A 19,719-nucleotide genomic window follows, 5' to 3' on the forward strand; every position below is an offset into this window, starting at 1 on the left:
AGAGCGAGCAGTACGATCTCTGTTTGCAGAATCGATATTGATATCTGTAGAGGTGATTTTCGTTTGAATCCGTTTGTCACTGACAAGACGTGACAGTTCGGTCTATACTCCCTGTCTGTCGGAGTGCCTCTACGACGGCGTTTCGCGGCTACAATTGGCACACCGCTCCTTGTAGAAATTTTGGACAGTCCACGTTGATACAGCAACAAACAGGGGAACTGTTTTCACGGTGTGTCCGAGGTCACGTCCAAACGTGAGAGCTGTTTCCTGCCATCGTGTCACGTCTGCAAGCACACCCATCTCACCGTTATTATTTACACGCAGCCACTGGCACGTTCACAGCACTCCACTGGCCCGACTTCACTTGTCGGTGGAGGGTCGCACGACCGCCTGGTACCGGTTCAACACCAGCTGCAGCGCTCCGCAGCGAACTGAGTGCTGTTTACTGTGGGTGACTCACAGTTCGCCCGTTGAGCTTATGGCTGATCTCACTGACCAAGTGGCTCAGCAGTTTCATTTCAGTACCACTGAATACAAAATCAGTTTTCTAATGCTGCGACAAAAGATCGGAGAAATACACGATGTTCCCAGCGACGACGGAATATGTGAATAGGATAAACGACTTCTGCATCTAGGGGCAGTGACAGTTTTCAGCAAAGGACATTAGAATGTGAATGATGACGCAGTCTATTATGTTCTCCTGCAAAGGGACATTAAAAATGTTCGAAAAGCCTCAATAGCGAACATTGGCGCGGTCTGCATAAATAAGTCTTAACACCTTCACAAGATAGAAAAGAGTGGTGAATTATATGGTCGAATAACACACAAAACTTGTAAGATTGCTGTTAGTTGCCATATTTCTCTTCTTCGTAATTTTCTCGATATTTTCCATTGGCACAGTATATCTAGAAGTACATTTCCCTTCTCACAAGAGCTGTGTAGGACGAGTCAAAAAGATAAAGAGATTAGCGACTTCTTCTGCTATACAAAGATGCTGTTTAAACTCGATTCATAAAAGCAAATACATTTTTAGGTGTAATTATTACTCTCTACAATTGACAATATAAATCTTGAAGATGACCATAGGTAACTGTAGGAATAATACTACCTAAGGAAAATCATTATAGTTGTTTTTCAAAATTGTAAAATACACTATGTGATCAAAAGTATCCGGACACCCCCAAAACATACGTTTTTCATATTAGGTGCATTGTGCTGCCACCTACTGCCAGGTACTCCATATCAGCGACCTCAGTAGTCATTAGACATCGTGAGAGAGCAGAATGGGGCCTGCGCGGAACTCACGGACTTCGAACGTGGTCAGGTGATTGGGTATCACTTGTGTCATACGTCTGTGCGCGAGATTTACACACTCCTAAACATCCTTAGCTCCACTGTTACCGATGTGATAGTGTGGAAACGTGAACGGACACGTACAGCACAAAAGCGTACAGGCCGACCTCGTCTGTTGACTGACACAGACCGCCGGCAGTTGAAGAGAGTCGTAATGTGTAATAGGCAGACATTATACAGGAATTTGAAACTGCATCAGGATCCACTGCAAGTGCTACGACAGGCGGGCGGCGAGAAAACTTCGATTTCATGGTCGAGCCGCTGCTCATAAGCCACGCATCACGCCGGTAAATGTCAACAACGCCTCGATTGGTGTAAGGAGCCTAAACATTGGACGACTGAACAGTGCAAAAACGTTGTGAGGAGTGACGACTTACGGTATATAATGCTGCCATCCGACTGCAGGGTGTGGGTATGGCGAATACCAGGTGAACGTCTTCTGCCAGCGTGTGTACTGCCAACAGTAAAATTCGGAGGCGGTGGTGTTATGGTGTGGTCGTGCTTTTCATGGAGGGGTTTGCACTACTTGTTGCTCTGCAAGGCACTATCACAGCACAGACCTACACTGATGTTTTAAGCACCTTCTTGCTTCCCACGGTTGAAGAGCAATTCGGGGATGTCGATTGCGTCTTTCAACACGACGAGCGCCTGTTCATAATGCACGGCCTGTGGCGGAGTGGTTACACGACAGTAAAATCCCTGTAATGGACTGGCCTGCACAGAGTCCTGACCTGGATCCTATAGAACACCTTTGGGATGTTTTGGAAAGCCGACTTCGTGCCAGGCCTCAACGACCAATACCTCTCTTCAGTGCATCACTCCGTGAAGAACAGGCTGCCATCCCCCAAGAAACCATCCAGCACCTGATTGCACGTATGCCTGCGAGAGTGGAAGCTGTCACCAAGGCTAAGGGTGGGCCAATACTATATTGAATTCCAGCATTACAGATAGGGGGCGCCGCGAACTGGTAAGTCATTTTCAGCCAGATGTCCGGATACTTTTGGTCACATAGTGTATGCATGACACATTTTTAGAACTGCAAGCATTGGTATGAAACAGCTTACCTTTACACGTTTTTACATTTGAATTCGACCAAATTATACTTCTTACCATCTATATTAATGTGAATGATAATCAAACCTTTTGTTATGCGATGAAATGTTATTGGATCGGATGGTGACTTTATTTAATGTATCGAGTTCCATTCTAAATATAAAAGATTGTACCACTCACCATTTCCGTTACACAGTACTACTTACTTTCCAAAAATAGTTAGCCAGGGCCTGTTTTCATCATCTCTTGTCCATTATATGTCATTTTTACTGCAAATGAAGTTTCAGGCACGCGATTTATTCTCGTAGAGTTTTCGGGAACAACTTTTTGTGTAGCTACAATACATGTGTATGTGTGTATTAAACTGGGGATCTAGAAACGACCGAGGGGCTTCGTCCCACCGTAATCCTCAGTGGTTCACAACCCCACAACAGGCGACAGCAGTCCACCCACCCCACCGTCGCCCCAAACCGAGCCCAGGGTTATTGTGTGCGGTTCAGCCCCAAGTGGACTCCCCCCCCCCCCCTCCTGAGAACGCCTCATACCAGACGAGTGCAACCCCAAATGTTTGCATGGTAGAGTAATTATGGTGTACACGTACGTGGTTACAGCGTTTGCACAGCAATCTCTGGCATAGTGTAACTGAAGCGGAATAAGGGGAACCGAGGTAGATGGAAAACAGCCTTAAAAACCATTCACAGGCCGGCCGGCACACCGGACCTGGACACTAATCCGCTGGACGGATTCCCGCCGGGGACCGGCACGTCTTCCCGCTCGGGAAGCAATACGTTAGACAGCAAGGCTAGCCGGGCAGACTGATTAGAACACGTAGTCAGAGGTCTGATTCATCATCCGAACGATTGCACATACGTTACACGCACTAAATAAAATGCAAATCGCAAATTCTTCAGCAATGGACTGCTACGCAAATTGTCTCTCGGTCTTTATTTAGACAAATTAGACAAATGCACTGAAGAAAATGGACGAAGGAGTTAAGAACTTTTGCTATTTGAAGGTTAGACGCGGGTATATGTATTTCGGTATGTAGGTGTTTACTAATGAATGGGAATACTTATTTACCGCCTTCATTTTCGAGACAAGTGAGGGGAAGACATACATTTTTACGAAACTAAGGTGTTGGTGCACGGAAATCAAGTTTATTCAAATGTCTGAATAAAAATAATTTGTTAACGCTAACATCGAAACATGGTAATTTAATCATTCGTCACACCTGTACACAACTTTGGTGTTTGGGGCAGACTGTTGATCCATAAAGACCATCGAGAACTTACTGTCGTTGCATGAAGAATACCTTGATGTGTCGGTTACGATAGATGGAGGTGATGTGAACTGTTGTTAAGAAGACAATTCTGGTTCGTACAGTGCCTGCATGTCCCCCTGACAGCTTATGACCTCTCTTTGTGGAGACAGTCACCGGGAATTAATATCATTTTAATAAATATTTCCAAAATGAGATTTACATTATTGATGGAGCAAATTGTGCAACATTTCTAAGGATTACACAAAATACGTGGAAGTCTGCACAAATGAAAAGGTTCCAAAATATTTTGAGAAGAAGAGAAAAATATGAGCGAGTGATAGATAAAGTTGTTAAAAAGCACCTTGGTTTTACATGATTGTTTCGTCAAACCTGGGTATCTGCATTGATTCGCAGCTCTCTTTCCCGTTCCATCAACGTCCCTCTCTTTCTCACCTAATCAAACATTTTTACGAGTGACGAGATCGTTGTGATGTCTGAAAATATTTCTATTTACTTCCAGTACACATTCCTAATTATACATTTGTAGAAAACACGAGTCGCAACAAAACACGCAGTTATCCTAAAAAGCTCTTTTATTTTTATTCCAATCACCAGGTAGTCAATTACAATGCATGATGACCATTCTGGAGTTCTACAAAGTAGTAAGAGGTATCACAGAACAAACAATTTTTCAGCGACATGTAAATATGGTATGGTCAGAAAGTAACAAGCCAAAAAGGATTGTCATTTTATGTAAGAATGTGAGTATGAAATACAAACTATTCGAACTGTCATGTTGACTTTGCACAACACTTTAACAGACTAAGGTGCAGCGATGACAGACATGTGTACAGACGAGCGCGCCATCTGACGTCACTGGCTCGATGAGATTGAACGCCTCTGTCTTATTATTTTCTAGGCCTCGAAATTAATCATCATAAACCGATGTTTAGTACCATGTGTAAAATAATATGGCCCGTAATTGGAATAAATATAAGATTGTTTGTCTGGCGGCGTAACAGATAGCTAAGCGCGCCTGGCTGCTGTGCGGAGGACACGGGTTTATTTTCCTGGTACTGCCGCGGATTTGTCTTTGGTTGGACTACTCAGCCTCGCGATGACCGAGCGAGAGGTGTCCGCTCCAAGAGCCGAGCAGCTGACAGCGGCCAGGGCGTCGACCCCGCGCTGCACGACATCGTGTCTGCATAACGCCACTGGCAGAAGACGACTCGCCTGCCGCTCAACGTGATATGCATATAAACAATGAACTATGCAAGGCACCGCATTACTGCAAAGAAAGTAGTGCAAAATTCACTTCTATGTGAGAGTGTCTGTACAAGAGAATGAAGTGTATTTTTCTTTTTCAATGTTAGATGGATTTTGTATACTTATTCCACTCTTCTTTTTACTTAATATTTATTCTTTAATGTAGTAAAATCCAACAAATAAAACAGTTAAAATGTTGAATACTACTTTTTGCCTGTAAGAGAGAGAGGAAAGTGACTAAAAAAGGTCAAGAAAATAGTAATTAACATGCTTATGATGTAAATACTTAATTCGCTGCATGTTGTAGCACCTACTTTCGTGGTTTTGGGACACTTATCGGGGTACTATGAAGCCGTTTTGTATTCCAGCCGAAGCATAAAATATTAGAACAGAGATTCGGCTCTACAATTAAGTGCAGCACAAAACTTAAAAAAAAAATAGCGGTCGTTGTACCTTCTATTCATATAACAAAGAAACAGCGACCCCTTAGCTGTGACACTCGCCACAAACCGGCGATAGGCCCTTGCAGTGTGCATTGCGGTGTCATGTCCATTGCACATATCGGATACAAATTGTGAAGTTGCCCTTGAAATGCATATACAGATTCCACGGTACATCTGAATGGACCTGTCTGCATTAGCTTTGTAATGACACTCCAAAAATGCGTAGCTCTTATGGGTAAACGTCACGCCGTGCTGGAGGCGAGTGATGTGGGAGGCAATATATGTTGACAACAAAAATACTGTTCTGCACAACCTAAACAAAGATGCGGTTATTTGTGTGCGGTCGTGGATTAAAAATAAATAGAAAAAATATAGCACGGCAGTTGATGAACTAGTCTTCTCCTCCTCACGGCACGTGGCATGCGTGACGTCTTGGAGCCAGCTCCGCAGTTCCTCACGACGCTTTCGCCTTGCGCGGCCCCCTCGTGGGAGGCAGCGCCAGAGAGATCAGCTTTCTGCAGAGGACCCAGAGCACGGCCAGCGCGGCTGCGGCGGCCAGGGCGACGAAGGCGGCGACGTCCAGCAGCAGGTACTGGTACCAGGACAGGTCCAGCGCGGCAGACCTCAGGTGCGGCGCCCCCTGGTGCCGGGCGACGTACTCCACCCAGTACGCCGCCTCCTCCAACGGCGGGCGGGGGCGGTCCCGGAACAGTGCAGACAGCTGCTTGGCCCGCGTCCAGTACCTGAGACACCCACCGACAACAAGTCCAGCTTACTCTCCTGATAATTTCATACGAGAGGCGCCTGCTAAGTTAATACGAATACCAGGAAAGGAATCTGTTTGAAGGTTTTGTTTCTCAGATTACAAGAAGAGAACAGGACCGGAGAGAATAGGAGAGCAAAGGAGAGTAGAGGAGGAGCACAGAGAAAAGGAGTATGGAGGAGAGGAGGGTACAGGAGAGAAAGGCAGACTAAAGTAGTGGACAGGACAGGAGATGAGACTGAGTTTAGAATAGAGAAAAGGGGAACAGTGGTGAGTACGGATGGGTAGAGGAGAAGAGTATGGAGCAAAGAAGATGAGGACTGAATAGAAGAGAGGAGGATAGAGGAGAGACGAGTAGAAGGAACTGGAGGAGAGGAGTGGAAACTAGAGGATAGGAGGATACAAGGAGAGTAGAGGACAGGAGCGTAGAGGACAGAGGGGAGACGAGTGCTGTATGCAGCAGAAGGGAGGAGGATGGTGTAGAAGACAGGAGAATATCGTAGAGGAGAGGAGAAGGGGTAAAGGAGACTAGAGGAGTTGAAACTAGAGCAAAAGAGCATAGAGGAGAGGAGGATGGAGCACAGGAAAGGGAAGGAGAGGAGAAGACAGGAGACTACAGAAGGGCATAAGGGAAAAGAGAAGGATGAAGAAGAAGAGAGAAAAGGAGACTAGGAGAGAGGAGAAGAAACAAAAGGAGGGGAAAATAGGGAGGGCAAAGGAGATGATGATGATGATGATGTTTGGTTGTTGCGTACGCAACTGCGTGTTCATCAGTGCCCATAAAAGGTCCCAAATTTTACATAGCTCAATTTTTATGCAGTCCAGTCTTGCCACTGTCACGAATGATGATGATGAGGAGGAGGAAGAGCAGGAGGAGGAGGAGGATGAGGACAACACAAATACCCAGACCCCAGGCAGAGAAAGTCCCCAACCCAGACGGGAAGCCAACCCAGGACACCATGATCCAGAGGCAGCAATGTTAGCCACGGGAACAGGAATACAGAGGGGAGGAAGATAGAGGAGGATACAGTAGAGGAGAGGAGCAGATAGTAGATGAGTCTAGAGGAGAGGCGTTGAAACTAGAACAGAGGAGGATAGACGAAATGAGGATGGAGAAGAGGAAAGGAGGGTAGAGGAGAGCTGAGGAGGACAGAGCAGATTATAGTACAAATAAAGGACTGAGGAGACAGACAAACAGTAGAGGAGAGGAGAATAGAGTAGACAAGATACAGGTAAAGGAGAGGAGGATAGAGGAGAGGAGGTACAGGACAGGAGAACAGAGGATAAACCAGGAGAGGATGATAGAGGAGGAGAGAATAGAGGAGAGGACAGGAGATTCTAGAAACACTTTTGTTTCCAGAATGAGATTTTCACTCTGCAGCGGAGTGTGCGCTGATATGAAACTTCCGGGCAGATTAAAACTATGTGCCGGACCGAGACTCGAACTCGGGACCTTTGCCTTTCGCGGGCAAGTGCTCTACCACTTGCCCGCGAAAGGCAAAGGTCCCGAGTTCGAGTCTCGGTCCGGCACATAGTTTTAATCTGCCAGGAAGTCTCAACACTTTTGTTTTCCTCTCTAATGTTTGGAATGATGAAGCCGCAGCTTGACGCAATGAAATTCGCTGTCTAGCATTTATTGTTTGATGTTAGGGACAGAAAGAAACCGTTACGTAGTAAATAAGGCCAGCACGAACAATAAGTCATTAACTCAACGTTTTTCTCTGCCAAATGGCCAGTTATTATAATGAAGAATGATGAGACGTTTTCGATTTTTTATGACTTCACCGATGATTTCTGCAAAAAAATCATTGTATACCACTCAGCACTAACTGTTCATCGATACTCTAAAGGACAAAGCTGTAACCAAGGAAAGAAGCGATCATTTTCCTACAAGGGCTTCGCGAATGAACCAATTTTGTTGGTTTCGTTTCGTCTTGGAACATTCAATGAACTGAATGCAGATTCGTTCATGGCACATACGAATAAAGCTGGGTTTCATCTGCTGTTACAATGTTGCGTAAGTATTTAACATATCCTCGGTCGTTCGATTAATGATTCTCATTTTCCTTTACGTCATGCGATGATAAATATTGAATATAATGTCGTGTATAAAATACCCCTTTCATCTGACGTCAATAATTCATGCATATTCGAAAACACTTTATTTGTGTTAGATCTAGCCGCAAACGTACAGACTCAATATCAATGAATAAAGGAGAAAGACAATTACGTAATTGATCTCCCAAAGTATTTAATATCAACATTGACGATGGTATTTGCAGCTGAATTTTTGAGGTAAACAGATACAGTTCAGTCATTTCTTGGTATTAAAAAGACTTTTTTAACCTGACGACCTTACATTGGCCGGCCGGAATGGCCGAGAGGTTCTAGGCGCTACAATCTGGAAACGCGCGACCGCTACAGTCTCAGGTTCGAATCCTGCCTCGGGTATGGATGTGTGTGATGTCCTTAGGTTAGTTAGGTTTAAGTAGTTCTAAGTTCTAGGGGACTGATGACCTGAGAAGTTAAGTCCCATAGTACTCAGAGCCGTTTGAACCATTTTTTGAACATTACGCTGATTTAAAGGAATTCAAATGGTCTTCAGATGGCTACTGAGAAACTGAATGAAATATTTTATGAACATATGAAAATTCCGGTGCAAGCAACCACACCCATGGTTTTTACAAGTAAAGGCCCAACTAAGGCTACACTTGTCGTCGACAACACATTAATTGTGAATGATTAACGTAAAGCAGAAACGTGGCATTCGAGGACGTCACCGTGTTTTTGAAGCATCTAGTGCTGATCTGCTCAGTAAGCAGTGAGCAAAAACAGCAAACAATGTCACGTATATAGTTTGTTTTAAGTTAATGTTGTAGTTAAGTCTATGTAATAGCGTGCCAACATCGATTCTTACAAAATCCAAGCGAGACGTACACAATCACTGAAGGAAGGATTGTCGTGGAATTGTAGTCTCTAACTTAGAAAATGCATAGAATGTGATTTACAAGATCGCGTTCTGTAAGAACACGGCTTAAGTTTGTCTTTATGCTACGTTTTATTGCACCTGGTCTATTTTTGGCAATCTGTGGGCGTCAGTCGTTTGCACATTTTCAGCTTATTGTGAAAAACTATCAAGCGTAATGTGTTGGCTGCTTATTATCTTGTGCATAGCTTATTGTGAAAAACTATCAAGCGTAATGTGTTGGCTGCTTATTATCTTGTGCATCTGTGGCGACTTTCACTTACGTTTTCCTCGAACTTGTTCGCAGTTTCTGGTTGTTATTCGCTTCCAGTTTGATCTCCGTGCAGCTCCTATCTTCACTGGGTTACTACTGCGTAAAGGCATTCACCTTGACCTTTCGATGTTTTTGGAAAATCTGACACAGTACACATAACGCTGAAGGGAATACAAAGGTTCGGTACCATATTTAACGCAAAACATATTTATGCAGCTACAGGTACTTTTACGTATGTAATTCATAAACGACAAGTGGTAAGAGCATAAAATTAAATAATTCGCACCTAAACTGAAAGAGGTTAGGTTAGTGTTTTTTAACGTCCCATCGACAACGAGGTCATTAGAGACGGAGCACAAGCTCGGATTAGGGAAGGATGGTGAAGGAAATCGGCCGTGCCCTTTCAAAGGAACCATCCCGGCATTTGCCTGAAACGATTTAGGGAAATCACGGAAAAGCTAAATCAGGATGGCTGGAGACGGGATTGAACCGTCGTCCTCCCGAATGCGAATCGAGTGTGCTAACCACTGCGCCACCTCGCTCGGTCTAAACTGAAAGAATTATACAGTTTTCACGATGCTTTTTCGTCTGAATGAAGCACATCTGCTACAAACGAGGGTACTAGCTTTGGGAGCACTGTGTACTATCTCGGGTCTTGGCAGGAAGCACTATATTTTCCTTTGCCCTTGAGCTTCGACGTACACGTGCGGCTTATAAAGATCATTTCTACAAACAAAATCTTTGACGATAATTATTAACTAAACAGTTAGGCAAGCAAATAAAAAGTAGAAAAGGAAATTTTGTCTGAAAAGTGTCTGTACTCTGTCAACACGATGTATCCGCACGCATCGGTAAATCATTGTATGGCTGTATTTTGTAAAAGGCTCTCCCAGTTATATGTGCTAAGAGTAAGAAATGACCTTATGGCTATATTTGAAATCAACCTTAGTGCAGTTGTCAGTCGAAATGAAACTGCCATAAGAAACGCACGTTGTTGCAGGGAAGCGCAGTTGCAATACACGGACTGTGGTTACTCACTCAGATCCTGGAGCGGTGAGATTGCGCAGGGCGTCGACGACCTCGTCAGTGGTGATGTGGTTGATGTCGAGCTGGACGGCGACGCCGTGGCGCACCATGTTGGGCACGTTGAGCTTCTGGTCGGCGAACAGCGGGATCCCCAGCACCGGCACTCCGCAGTGCACCGCCTCCAGCGTCCCCATGAGGCCGCCGTGGGAGATGAACGCCCGGATCTTGGGGTGGCCTGAAAGAACAGCACAGCGTCCACTTCAGTCGCAGTACACGCTGAACACGTCTAGCTGCTGTTTTATCCCTTGAGAGAATCAGGTTGTAAAAACTTTCTCGTTGATACCAGTTTCCTGGTCTGGCACTTAGCACGTTCTTAATTGTTTGTTTTCTAGTTTCCCTGGTTATTTTTTTCGGTGATCAGAACACCTCCTGAATTTTTTGATAGGAACCAGCTATGAACAAACAGAGATTCATTCTACTGACAAATGTAATACACTGAAGCGTCGAAGAAACTGGTACACCCATGCGTATTCAAATACAGAGATATGCAAATATGTCGAATACGGCGCTGCAGTCGGGAACGACTATACAGGGTGTTACAAAAAGGTGCGGCCAAACTTTCAGGAAACATTCCTCACACACAAATAAAGAAAAGATGTTATATGGACATGTGTCCGGAAACGCTTAATTTCCATGTTAGAGCTCATTTTAGTTTCGTCAGTATGTACTGTACTTCCTCGATTCACCGCCAGTTGGCCCAATTGAAGGAAGGTAATGTTGACTTCGGTGCTTGTGTTGACATGCGACTCATTGCTCTACAGTACTAGCATCAAGCACATCAGTAGTAGCGTCAACAGGTTAGTGTTCATCACGAACGTGGTTTTGCAGTCAGTACAATATTTACAAATGCGGAGTTGGCAGATGCCCATTTGATGTATGGATTAGCACGGGGCAATAGTCGTGGCGCGGTACGTTTGTATCGAGACAGATTTACATAACGAAGGTGTCCCGAGAGGAAGCGTTCGAAGCAATTGATCGGCGTCTTAGGGAGCACGGAACATTGCAGCCTATGACTCGCGACTGGGGAAGACCTAGCACGACGAGGACACCTGCAATGGACGAGGCAATTCTTCGTGAAGTTGACGATAACCCTAATGTCAGCGTAAGAGAAGTTGCTGCTGTAGAAGGTAACGTTGACCACGTCACTGTATGGCGAGTGCTACGGGAGAACCAGTTGTTTCCGTACCATGTACAGCGTGTGCAGGCACTATCGGCAGCTGATTGGCCTCTACGGGTACACTTCTACGAATGGTTCATCCAACAATGTGTCAATCCTCATTTCAGAGCAAATGTTCTCTTTACGGATGAGGCTTCATTCCAACGTGATCAAATTGTAAATTTTCACAATCAACATGTGTTGGCTGACGAGAATCCGCACGCAATTGTGCAATCACGTCATCAACACAGATTTTCTGTGAACATTTGGGCAGGCAATGTTGTCTTGATGGGGCCCCATGTTCTTCCACCTACGCTCAACGGAGCACGTTATCATGATTTCATACGGGATACTCTACCTGTGCTGCTAGAACATGTGCCTTTACAAGTACGACACAACATGTGCTTCATGCACGATGGAGCTCCTGCACAAAAAAAAAGGTTCAAATGGCTCTGAGCACTATGGGACTCAACTGCTGAGGTCATTAGTCCCCTAGAACTTAGAACTAGTTAAACCTAACTAACCTAAGGACATCACAAACATCCATGCCCGAGGCAGGATTCGAACCTGCGACCGTAGCGGTCTTGCGGTTCCAGACTGCAGCGCCTTTAACCGCACGGCCACTTCGGCCGGCGCTCCTGCACATTTCAGTCGAAGTGTTCGTACGCTTCTCAACAACAGAGTTGGTGACCGATGGATTGGTAGAGGCGGACTAATTCCGTGGCCTCCACGCTCTCCTGACCTCAACCCTCTTGACTTTCATTTATGGGGGCATTTAAAAGCTCTTGTCTACGCAACCCCAGTACCAAATGTAGAGACTCTTCGTGCTCGTATTGTGGACGGCTGTGATACAATACGCCAATCTCCAGGGCTGCATCAGCGCATCAGGGATTCCATGCGACGGAGGGTGGATGCATGTATCCTCGCTAACGGAGGACATTTTGAACCTTTCCTGTAACAAACTGTTTGAAGCCTCGCTGGTACGTTCTATTGCTGTGTGTTTCCATTCCATGATTAATGTGATTTGAAGTGAAGTAATAAAATAAGCTCTAACATGGAAAGTAAGCGTTTCCGGACACATTTCCACATAACCTATTTTCTTTCTTTGTGTGTGAGGAATGTTTCCTGAAAGTTTGGCCGTACCTTTTTGTAACACCCTGTATAAGACAACACGTTTCTGGTGCAGTTGTTAGATCGGCCACTGCTGCTACAATGGCAGGTTATCAACATTTAAGTGAATTCGAACGTGGTGTTGTAGTCAAGGCACGAGCGATGGGACACAGATCACAGAGGTAGCGATGATGTGGGGATTTTCCAGTTCAATCATTTCTCGTGTCTGTCGTGAATATCAGGAATCTGCTAAAGCATCGTATCTCCGACGTCACTGCAGCTGGAAAAAGATCCTGCAAGAAAGGGACCGATGACGACTGAAGGAAGTCGTTCAACGTGACAGAAGTGCAACCCTTCCGCAAATTCCCGCAGATTTCACTGCTGGGCCATCAACAAGTGTCAGCGTGCGAACCATTCAACGAAACTTCATCGAAATGGGCTTTCGGAGCGGATGGGCGTGTACGGGTGTGGAGACAACCTCATGAATCCATGGACGGTGCACGTCAGTAGGGCACTGTTCATGCTGGTGGAGGCTCTGTAATTGTGTGGGACGTGTACATGTGGGGTGATATGGGACCCCGATACGTCTAGATACGACCCTGACAGCTGACACGTACGTTATCATCCTGTATGATCACCTACATCCGTTCATGTCCATTGTGCATTTCGACGGACTTGGGCAATTCCAGCAGGACAATGCGACAACCCGTACGTCCAGAATTGCTACAGAGTGGCTCCAGAACAGTCTTCTGAGTGTAAACACTTCTGCTGGTAACGAACATGACTATTATTGAGCATATCTTGGATGCCTTGCAAAGTGCTGTTCAGAAGAGATCTCCACCCCTCTTACGGATTTATGGACAGCCCTGCAGCATTCATGGTGTCAGTTCCCTTCAGCACAACTTCAGACACCAGTCGAGTCCATGCCACTTCTGCGTGCTTTCGGGGGTTCTACACGATATTAGGCAGGTGTACCTGTTTCTTTGGTTCATCGGTGTATATGGCACTTAGAACGTTTTCCATTTTCACTTTCCATATACCAGCAGGACTATTACTTATAACCCAGTTGAATCTATGGAATGTACGCGGTTTAGAAGGGATAGCTTCAAGTTTGCCAATATCTACCCTTTACTGGTAAGACACAATTCAGGTAACAGAGCAACCGCAACATGCTGCCATTTCTGAAATACTATAGAACTGTGAAAGAAAATAAAAAAGTTGGACATTACAAATAAATTCATGCGCTCAGGTTGAAACGATACAATCGTCTCTTCCAGCTGTTAGAATACGTTAAAGAAACTAGACTCTTCGAGTCTATGCGTTTTGTTACTGTGCCGGACAGGGCAGATGCCTTGAGCGGTAACTAACGGTGCCATTTGCAGATCACCGCGGTTTCCTGGAAATATCCTACCACACGATCAGAGAGTACTGGTGCAGTTGGTCACCTATCGGTCTTCCCGGGCGGGGAGTGGGGGTGGGGGGGGGGGGAGGGGGCTAGCAAATTTTCTCCCAGCATGTCACAGGACATAATTATAGTAATATATTGGTAATTAAAACTAAGTATATAAAACAGAGAAATAGTTAAGTACGATCGACAAGATTATGACTGAAATAAGAAAATTAGAATTTAATAAAAGAAAATGTTAAAAGGAAATAGCAGAAGTTGTCAGAAAGTGGTGATGGCCGCTCAATGATTAGCTTGCGCTTGTTACGATGTTCTGGCTTAGCAGTGTGTACTACTTGCCCTGGATTCTCTAGCTCTCACTTCGCAGAAATAGATGGCAAAGTTCGCTTCTAACGGAGACTTGGTGGCTTTCACTTTTAATGTGGGACTGGTGGAGACGTTGGAGCGGTATGCCGTATTGGTAGTTGGTAACGGTGTTGGAACGCATTCGTGGAGCGAAACGTAAGGCAGATTTGTGTTCCTTCCGCACTGTGACTTTTTTGTGGGTATAATTACTGTGAGTCACGTATTAAAACAACCAGCGTATTAGACGTGCTGACATTATCTTGTGGTGCCGTGCTAACGCTTTGCTAATGGCGCTGTGAATGTAGATCTAATGAACTTATTTAAATTCCTGGTGACCGGGGCATAATAAAAATCTTAATGTAACTGTTATACTTTCACGCATCTTCGTCTCAAGCGTCTTGGCCGTTCCGAACTTGGCCTGTACAGATGCACAGGGTTATTCATGAGTACCTCTGGTATATCAGGAGACTACTGATCGTATATTATGAGACATACAGAAAAAGACTCATATCAGTGGATACAGCGTGTCTTGAAGTTTAGTTTCTCAATATGCGTCCCGGAACAGCGCAGCACTAGGGGGCACGCGTGTCAGAAACAGGGAGGAACCGTATTGACCCGAAAATAAGCCGCACTTTTTACCCAGAGCTCATCCTCGATAAGTTAGGGTGCGGCTCTTATCCACTACCTTGTCCCCTTGTCCTTGTATATACTCTCCTTGTAAACAAATGATGTCCACACAACTAGCGTCAGTAACCGAAACTGGCGTCGAGGCATTTTACTATTTATCGGTATTTTATTGGCGTCAATATTCTGCCACTTACCAACATAGTTTAACTAGCCTATTATTCAGTTTCAGTTGGACACTGGTAAGAAAGCCTGATTAATGTCGATTTGAACGAACGTTTAGAGCTGAAAGTGTCATGAAGCCAAGGAATTCGGTGCAGTTACGAGGCAAGCTCCAAACTTTCAGTTGTGAGGTATACCGCAACCAACAGAGAGTTCGGAAGGAAGTATGCACTGGACGACGTCAGGCTGCTTCAGAATAAAAATGGAAGAAGGCAGTTTCAAAAAAATGGCTCTGAGCACTATGGGACTCAACTGCTGAGGTCATTAGTCCCCTAGAACTTAGAACTAGTTAAACCTAACTAACCTTAGGACATCACACACATCCATGCCCGAGGCAGGATTCGAACCTGCGACCGTAGCGGTCTCGCGGTTCCAGACTGCAGCGCCAGAACCGCGCGGCCACTTCGGCCGGCAAGGCAGTTTCAACTAGAAAATCTTTGAGTGGACCGAAAAGTGGCAAATATCCTGAACTTGCAGATTCTTTCCTACGTGCAAGGTAAGAGGAAATATGGGATACCTCTCTCACGAGAAATAATCCAACTGAAGTTCTCGGAAATCGCAAGAGTCTTAACGAAAATTCCGTGCGAGTATTGGTAGTTGTCATCGGTAGATATAGAAAAATGACTTTGCTCTCCGAAGAAGTACTACTACGCTAACACAGAATGCCAACGGATTTTGAGGAGAAACTGGCAAACTTCCAGCGGTACGTCATCCATATGCGAAAGTGTCACTCATCCCCTTTTGACGAGACTTTCAATGTTGACGAAAAGCCATTATTTTCTGACATGGCGAGTAGTACGACAGTAGGCATGAGAGGAACCTGGAATGAGAGGAACCTGGAATGAGAGGAACCTGGAATAAAAATAATAATCAGAATGACTGTGGTGTTAGCTGTTACAGGCGATGGCGAAAAGTTACCCCCTTATGTCATTCTGAAGAGAAAAACTACGTCCAAAGAAAACTTTCGTAAGGGCTTAGTGATTGTTGCCAGGTAAACGGCTGAATGACAACGCATTTGATTGTTGACTGGCTGCCTGCTGTATGGAATCACTGAACTGGGGTACAGGCTAGTTTACATGCTTTTAGTGGACATCTAACTGCTGAAGTAAAAGATAAATTTGCTGCACGAAGGACAGACTTTTTCATAATACCAGCAGGAATGCCTTGAAAATAGCAGGAGCTAGATGTGGCCATAAACAAGCATTTGAAAAATGTATTCAGATTGGTTCATGGAAGGAGGCCATGTCCATACACCGTCTGGTAAAAGCAAGAAGCCATCCGTCAGTCTTCTGTGGGAGTGGTTTCTTGCTCCATGATGCTCCATGACATCGGAGTACGTCATCAAGGGGTTCAAGAAACGCTGTATATCGACTGATCTAGATGGCAGCGAGGATAACGAACTGTGGGAAGAAAATGAAGATCACGAGAGCAGTGAACCAAATATCCGTACTGATAGTAATAATAGTGAGGAAGAGAAAAAACGGTACCGGTGTGTTCGGTGCCATCATGTTACAACAAAAAGTCTGTGGTACCTACGTCTTACATGTAAGGAAAAGCAAATTTCTGGTAATTTTTCTGCTCTCAATCAGTGTGCAGCTTAGTTTTATTCTTCCTCGAAAGTTGGGGGTGCGGTGTATATTCGTTGACGGCTTTTTCTCGGGTGAATACCGTAAATCATCCATTCCGTACTGAGGCATGAAGTTAGTTCACAACTGGAGATAGGCAACCCTCCTAACACATTTTCAAACCGGTCTCCTATCGCTTCTTCCCGTAGCATCTGCCTGAACGATTTGCGTGCACGCATTGACATCTGCGGTGCCATAAGCGGTCCCAATACAGATCACCTGTAACAGGAGTTAAAAACTCGGGAGAGACGCAACGCTCTGTCCACTGACACATCTCCACTTTCTGTATGTCTTGTAGTTTGTGATCGGTCACTTTACGAAATCCCAGAGGTAATTACGAATAACACAGTGGTAGAGACCGTGCAGGATACGGTGGTCGATGCGCATTGGCCAGTTTTCGTCCTAAGCGCTGGACGAGTTCATTCGTTTGTTCAGAAGGGGAGAGCGACGGTGTTTGCCCCATTTCTGCCGGTCGGCGCAGGCCCTGTCAGTATTCGGTAAAATTTCATTTTTGCGTTAGTTATACCTTTATATGCCAGCTTCATGATAATGTTCCCATCATTTGGGTAGTAGTCATAATTATTGTGATATTTGTGTGGAAGTAAGACACTGCGCGAAAATCGAAAAAGTTTACAGTGAAAAATAGGGGTGGCTATGATTTTGCGTTTGGTGCATATTACATAATATGGTGCTACATATGAAATTTAGCTAACGTATACTATTGAATTTTTCTTTAGTCTTGAGTGGAGGTCTCCATCTAACACCAATCTGGAGAAAACTCAGATGATTAGCACACTCATTAGCGATCGTGCGCACCAGGGATGAATCCAGAGAGAAAGCATCCCACATAATGAGATTTTCACTCTCCAGCGGAGTGTGCGCTGATATGAAACTTCCTGGCAGATTAAACCTGTGTGGTGGGCCGAGACTCGAACTCGGGACCTTTGCCTTTCGCGAGCAAGTGCTCTACTAACTGAGCTACCCAAGCACGACTCACGCCCCGTCCTCACAGCTTTACTTCTGCCACAGTTTTAATCTGCCAGGAACTTTAACATCCCACATATTTCACAAACGGTTTGTGATACTGAAATGGCGTTTTCGCAAATAATAGCACACAGAAAGAAGAGTATTTTTGTAGTATGGTTTTTCAAAACTTGATTATCCACCGTGTTATTCCACTACCCACAGACTTTTATCGATGAAGTAATGTAATTTTTAACGGCCGTCGGCCATCTATGGGTTTTGGAACAACATAACATAAGCAACGACATTACACGTTTATTTTTGTACCTAGGATGTGCTTTTTCATAAGATATTGACCTTAGTTCACTTCACAAACTCAGTAAACCAGTGTTTCAAAATTCTATCGCAATTCCGTCTGCACAAAATGTTAGTGAGGTGAGGCTGTGTAAACTCAGCTGTGTTTTGGCAAAAGAAGCAAATTTTAACATGGCAACAGGAGAAATGTGTAGGTTTTACTCGAAATTCGCCATTCATCATGTTTCAAGTGGTTAAAAAGCCACGCGAAAACGAAACGCTGCTTTTGTTGCATTTTCTGCAGATTTCTTTTTAGATACTAACCAAAGGAGGGGTGAGAGTAGATCTTTTTGAATGGTCCCATGCAATAGTGTGTGTGGAGGGGCTCCATTTAACATTTAGAAATAAATGTGAGTATAGCAGTTTCTCTGCAGCACTCGGCGTTTCCCCTACAGTGCCCGCCAGCATCCACCAGCACTACAGCTCTTCCTGAGCGTGCTCTGCCGGTTGCAGATCTACTGGTCACGTTATTTTATACAACTTTCAATACACGAAGCTAAAGGCATTGCCGCAGTGGTAACGCCGATTCTTGTCAGATCACCAAAGTTAAGCGATGCCGGGCTGGGCTAGCACTTGGATGGGTGACCATATGGTCTGCCGAGCGCTGTTGGCAAGCGGCATGCACGCAGCCCTTGTGAGGCAAACTGAGGAGCTACTTGACTTGACAGGTGGCATGAGCCCCCTCTCATATTTCTATCTTACTCTGACTAATTCGATTTTCCTCTGTAATTGCATGTGGTGAAAAGTTGCTATTCCTTCATACGCGAACTTCCCACGCAGCGTCTCTCGTCACCCGAGTGGTCTGGTGACAGGCGGGTTCTGCTCATTTTGAAAGGGTTAAGCCAACGGATGTGAGGGAGTCGAGTGGATGCTTTCCAGACGCCGACATTGTCATAAGAGCGGGGGCGACGCACCTGAAGGAGCAGCTGGGGCTAGAGATTCTGTTACTTCGCAGAAACTTAGTGAAAACACTTTCTGACTGGCTACCAACGAAGCGTGGGAATGACTTGTGTTCCCAGGCAGTCTTGGCGGGCAAATTCCTGCGTTTTCTGCAAAATCATAACTGTGATTGGCTTGCTCAGAGGATAGCTCCGTGACGTTGCAAAATCGGCGCAGAAATCGAAGCCAAGTATCTGCATTGGTGGAATAGTAGTGCTTCGGCAATAGAGTGGAATTTCCGTCGGTTTTCGAGTACGGGTCCTCTTGAGAGAGTGAGCTCTCGCCTTTCGGTGGGAGTAGGTTACAAGACTGAGCTCTCGCTGCTCTGGACAGCCTGCCTTCCGTTGGCTGTCTAATATACTTTCATTTAATTGTAACTGTTTGACGAAGTTGCTGAAGTTTCGAATTCAACGTAACTTTCCGAGTACAGTTGGCAATTGAGCGTTCTGCGTACAAGCGGCCTATGTTGTCGGTCTTGAGCAGTTTTGGCTAAAGTTGCCTGTATCGGAGTT

The 19,719-nt window shown here is 45.0% G+C and overlaps 1 protein-coding gene across 1 annotated transcript in view; it reads right to left on the reverse strand.

Annotated features, from left to right (window-relative positions):
- Positions 1 to 4,242: 4,242 nt before the first annotated feature.
- Positions 4,243 to 19,719, reverse strand: part of LOC126263216 (UDP-glucosyltransferase 2-like) — a 95,086-nt gene continuing 79,609 nt past the window's right edge. The window contains exons 6-7 of the mRNA XM_049960285.1: positions 10,417 to 10,639; positions 4,243 to 6,119 (exon numbers count right to left, since the gene is read on the reverse strand). Of these exons, the coding sequence (XP_049816242.1) occupies positions 5,831 to 6,119; positions 10,417 to 10,639 (512 nt within the window). The 3' untranslated portion in view covers positions 4,243 to 5,830. The remainder of the gene's footprint in view (positions 6,120 to 10,416; positions 10,640 to 19,719) is intronic.

Source organism: Schistocerca nitens, chromosome 6 (genome assembly GCF_023898315.1).
Source record: "Schistocerca nitens isolate TAMUIC-IGC-003100 chromosome 6, iqSchNite1.1, whole genome shotgun sequence".
Lineage (NCBI taxonomy): Eukaryota > Metazoa > Arthropoda > Insecta > Orthoptera > Acrididae > Schistocerca > Schistocerca nitens.